This window comes from Cololabis saira, chromosome 7, assembly GCF_033807715.1.
Source record: "Cololabis saira isolate AMF1-May2022 chromosome 7, fColSai1.1, whole genome shotgun sequence".
Classification (NCBI taxonomy): domain Eukaryota; kingdom Metazoa; phylum Chordata; class Actinopteri; order Beloniformes; family Belonidae; genus Cololabis; species Cololabis saira.
In genome coordinates, this window is record NC_084593.1 from 24,568,160 (window position 1) to 24,573,049 (window position 4,890).

The following is a 4,890-nucleotide window of genomic DNA, read 5'->3' on the forward strand; positions in this document are numbered from 1 at the left end:
ACCATCAGTTCATGCCAAGACAAGTTACTTTCACAGGAATCAGCACCTAACCACAATCTGCAATCCTTGGTGTGCTTTTCTACTATATAAAGTCATGTTTTGAAAAAGGGGAGGGAATACGGCTTGTACAGCACTGTGTGTGTGTGTGTGTGTGTGTGTGTGTGTGTGTGTGTGTGTGTGTGTGTGTGTGTGTGTGTGTGTGTGTGTGTGTGTGTGTGTGTGTGTGTGTGTGTGTGTGTGTGTGTGTGTGTGTGTGTGTTAGAGGACACTCATTTCCAGGGGCAGTGTTTTTGGTGCTTTTATGCAGCAGGTAGAGCCCAGTGGAGCCTTAAAGGGATGTCTATATACCACTGATATAAAGTGACAGTAACCCTGCAGATGACCTTTATTGTTTTGTTTTCTTTTTCTTCTCCTTATTTTTTCCTTTGTGTCATTTTTATGTATAAGCCGAGTAAGAGAAAAGAAAGAAAAGCTCCAGAGAATGTCTGATTCCTCAAGTCGTCTGTCAAATCCACAGCAACTCTTTTGTGTTTCATCTCACTGCGGCAAGTCTTCTTCAGGAGCCTAACGTATGGACAGATAAATGCAATATAATGGGTTTCACCCACGCTGCTTCAGTTGGGATGTAAATCCCGGCCTCACAGATTTGTTTCAAATTTCTTCATCTTTTTTTTTTTAAATCCCAAAGCACATCTATAGGACAGTCTTCTCACTGACATTTGTATTTCAATCTTTTACTTCACAGTGACGCCTCACGGGGGAATAAGTGTTCATCCTTTTGTATCATTGGCATTGTGTATCCTGGTAAATATCCCATGGCTATATGTCTGACTGCCTGACCCGGCTGCACATACCTTATATAACAAAACCTTAAGCGCAAACAAATGCAGGCTCCTCAGCAACAGGTTTTACACTCAGTTAACCGTGGCAACATAGAACAATTCCAGATTATGAATAATAGAAGAGTGAGCGTACATACAAACAAGTCGGAGCCTCCCTCGGGGGGTGGGGGGGTTTGACCATGACAAACGTAGGCTGAAATCACTGAATCGAGGCCCTTTTTACTTTGAATAGTATTCCTGCTTAATTGGACTAGTAAAGATCATATACAGTAAACCAATCCTTTTTCATTGTTCCTACTTATCCGTCCATGACTCTCAATGGCTGCAGAGCTCTGTTCTACACAAATTAAGTACATATAATGTGAAAATAACGCTGGCAGGATGCTAATCCATCTAAATATCAATTATCTATAAATAAAGTTCATCCTACTTATCCCAGTTTACACACTTTGAGACACAGTGCTTGCCATTGCCTAGTAAGCCATAAGTGCAAAAAGAAGCCCTGATTAAGCCCAAATGTGTCTTCTGTCTGGGCTCTCATGATCAGTTTCAAGTAGCTACTGTGAGGTGTTGAGTTCAAGGGTTGAAAAAAAGGGTCATATATCTATGGCAGAAAATATGCATGAATTGTGAAAAATGTTAAGTGAAATCAATTACATTTATGAATTCTTTATATTTATTCAAAATGTTAATTTCAAGACTGTGTGTAGTTAAAGTTTCAGACGTACATTTGACAGGAGGCAGGTGGTGTTTAAAATAATATACAAACTTAAAGTGGTGAGAGGGAGGGAATTCAATAAAAAAGTAGTCCAAATATAAACCGAAAACCTGGAAGGCACAGAGGTGAGGATGGGGGGAATAAGGGAAACTCAGAAACAGCATCTTCGGTGATGGAATCTGGCAGAGAGAAAACCGTAAACCTGCAGTAATGACTGAGGAGAGTAACGACTAACGCGACAGAGGTGTGGGAATAAAAGACAAGGAGTAAAAAAAAAACAGAATAAACTTTTTCAAAATAAACTGCAACATGTAGCCTAATCTAAACGAAAATAAAAATAGGTTACACTAAAAGAAGAAGCAAAGAACGCACATAATTATCCTGAAGACAAGGTCATGTACCATGATTTCTAATTCCTGTGAACTGTGGTATGATTTGCAGTACAAACGAGAATTTCTCGGTGAGCACATACTGCAGGCAACAGCTCGATAAGAAAAAAGAAAAGGAAAAGTTTGAGGGCATGAAATCAAATGTCCTGAAAGGTATCTGGAGAGAAACAGCTATTTCCTTAAAAATCGGAATCCAACAGTCTAAACAAACCTCTGAAGGCTGATTTATGGTCCCGCGTTACACCAACGCAGAGCCTACGCCGTAGGATACGCGGAGACGCACACCGTACGTTGCGCGACGCCGCGTACCCTACGGCGTAAGGCTGCGTCGATTTAACGCAGAACCATAATTCAGGCTTTACGCGCTCTCTCTCTCTCTCCAGATGGGCTGGTCCTGGCAGTCATGTCACGTCTCTCCTGTCAGGACATTCATTCCACGGGCGGCGCGCGTCTCCCGTTCCTCTCCAAAGAGGAGCGCTTCACCAAAACGCAGCCCGGGCAGCGTTACGCATGCCAACGTGACATCACAGGAACGACGCTGTCCGCGAAGCCACTGTGGACGGTGAGCTCGCTTCTTTTAGAGTATGTATATGCTGGCCAACAGATCTATATGACGGGAATACGGTTTCAGGATATCTCTTTTTGCAGGCTGGCTGGCCCTCTTTTTGAACTGGAGGATTTTACGCGCAGCCATGCTTTAATACACGCAACGCAGCGCGCACAGTTTGGCTTGTTTTGGAAAACTTAAGAAGGTGCAAAATAACAAAGATGATACGAACGGACTATTTGCAACCAAAATGGATTCGACCCAGTTAAATATCACGGTGGAAAACGTTTCCAGTGATGAAAACAGCACCGACGCACCGCTGGCGTTATTGCCGCACAGCGAGGCGGCCACTGCGCTCATCGTCCTGGTGGTTACCGTCATTATTTCGGTGACCATTGTCGGCAACGTGTTGGTGATCGTGGCGGTGCTCACCAGCCGCGCTCTCCGTGCGCCCCAGAACCTGTTCCTCGTCTCCCTGGCATCGGCGGACATCCTGGTGGCCACTTTAGTGATCCCGTTCTCTCTCGTCAATGAAGTCATGGGTTACTGGTACTTTGGAAGTACTTGGTGCGCCTTTTATCTCGCTCTGGACGTGTTGTTCTGCACCTCGTCCATCGTGCACCTGTGCGCCATCAGCCTGGATCGCTACTGGTCGGTCACCAAGGCGGTCAGCTACAACCTGAAGCGCACGCCGAAGCGCATCAAGTCCATGATCGCCGTGGTGTGGATCATCTCCGCTATCATCTCCTTCCCTCCTCTCCTCATGACCAAACACGATGAGAGGGAATGCCTGCTAACCGACGAGACCTGGTACATCCTCTCATCCTGCCTGGCGTCCTTCTTCGCCCCGGGTCTCATCATGATTCTGGTTTACTGTAAGATATACAAAGTCGCCAAGCAGCGCTCCTCCACCGTGTTCGTGGCCAAAAACGGCCTGGAGAGGCAAGCGTCCCAGTCAGAGACTTGTTTTGTCCGGAAGGACCGCTTCGAGGCGGAGAGTCCCATCAGCAGCCAGAGCTCTGGAAACCACCAGCAGAGACAAGGGGAGCTGGATGACATTGACCTGGAGGAGAGCTGCTGCTCCTCCTCGGATACCAAACCTCGCCATCATCGCTTCAGCAAGCGCAGGAAGGTGGAGGGGTCGGACTGCTGCCCGCCGCAGAACTGCCGTCTGTCCTGGGCCTCGGCCCGGGGGACGCAGCCCTACCCGGAGCAGAAACACCCGGCCGGGCGGCAGCAGCTGGCCGCGGCCAACAAGACCAAGGTCGCCCAGATGCGGGAGAAGCGCTTCACCTTCGTGCTGGCGGTGGTGATGGGGGTGTTTGTACTCTGCTGGTTCCCCTTCTTCTTTACCTACAGCCTCCATGCCATCTGCAGAGACCGCTGCTACATCCCCGGTGCACTTTTCAATCTTTTCTTTTGGATTGGCTACTGCAACAGCTCTGTGAACCCCATCATTTACACTATTTTCAATAGGGATTTCAGGAAAGCTTTTAAGAAAATCATATGCAGAACTTCTAAACGCACATAAGTTTTTTTTTTTTGTTCTGTCTCACCTTCTCATAAGGACTGGATTAGAAATGTATTATTGTAACTCAGCTGCTCAATGTTCTGCCTCCCTCATCGTTTAATGTAATTATTATCATTGTGAAAATAATACAGTGTTGTGTATGCATTTAATTGTTAATGAATAAATTTCACAAGGAACAGTAAAACACAACAACCATATTTTTGTCCAGCGTATAGCTCAAAACCTTCGGGTCTGTTTAAACCACCTGAGATTTGAGATGAAGTTCTCAAAATTCTGCACATTTGTAAATAAAGTTCATGCTTTGGATTAATCCCCATGCATGTAAGCAAAAAGCTATAGCTTTCAGAGTTAAAGTGAAGTAGCAAAAACGGAGCTTAATTCCAGTGCTGGCAGCCGGTTCACAATGATTGCTTTGTGTTGAGACAAATAAAAAGATAATCTCCAACATCTTTCACATATAAGCCTGATGATAAGGAAGCAATGCCTGATGCTGCAGTTTCAAGATACAAAGAGGGGTTTACTGCCAGGCGTAGAATGTTGCAGGTTGAAGAAAAGCCATGATTACAGGGAATTCACATTCGGACATCTCTCTTTCCTTGCACTGAGCTCTGCTGCCTTTTTTTCCCTTTCGTGAGCCTTCAAACAAACTTATGTAATAGTCTAATCTCACACCACCTCTCACAAGAACTATGGCCAGACTGAGACCTGCATGTGTAAACTTAAGATCATGCATTTCATTCTTCACAGCAACTCAATATTTTGTCAGTAAATATTTAAAACGAGGCCACAAGTCATGAATAAAACGTGGTTTCACCTCAAGGGCAACATCTGGTTTTCATAGCTGAAGCCATTGCAGAAGTACA

At 45.3% G+C, this 4,890-nt stretch overlaps 1 protein-coding gene across 1 annotated transcript; it reads left to right on the forward strand.

The window, feature by feature from the left end:
* Nucleotides 1-2,399: 2,399 nt before the first annotated feature.
* Nucleotides 2,400-4,251, forward strand: adra2db (adrenergic, alpha-2D-, receptor b). The gene has a single exon (XM_061726262.1). It carries the CDS (start codon nucleotides 2,747-2,749, stop codon nucleotides 4,025-4,027), a length of 1,281 nt encoding a protein of 426 aa, XP_061582246.1. The 5' UTR covers nucleotides 2,400-2,746; the 3' UTR covers nucleotides 4,028-4,251.
* Nucleotides 4,252-4,890: the final 639 nt, after the last annotated feature.

Bases quoted from the DNA above. Each gene is read 5' to 3' on its own strand.
- adra2db (XM_061726262.1), top strand. From the start codon at position 2,747: ATGGATTCGACCCAGTTAAATATCACGGTGGAAAACGTTTCCAGTGAT.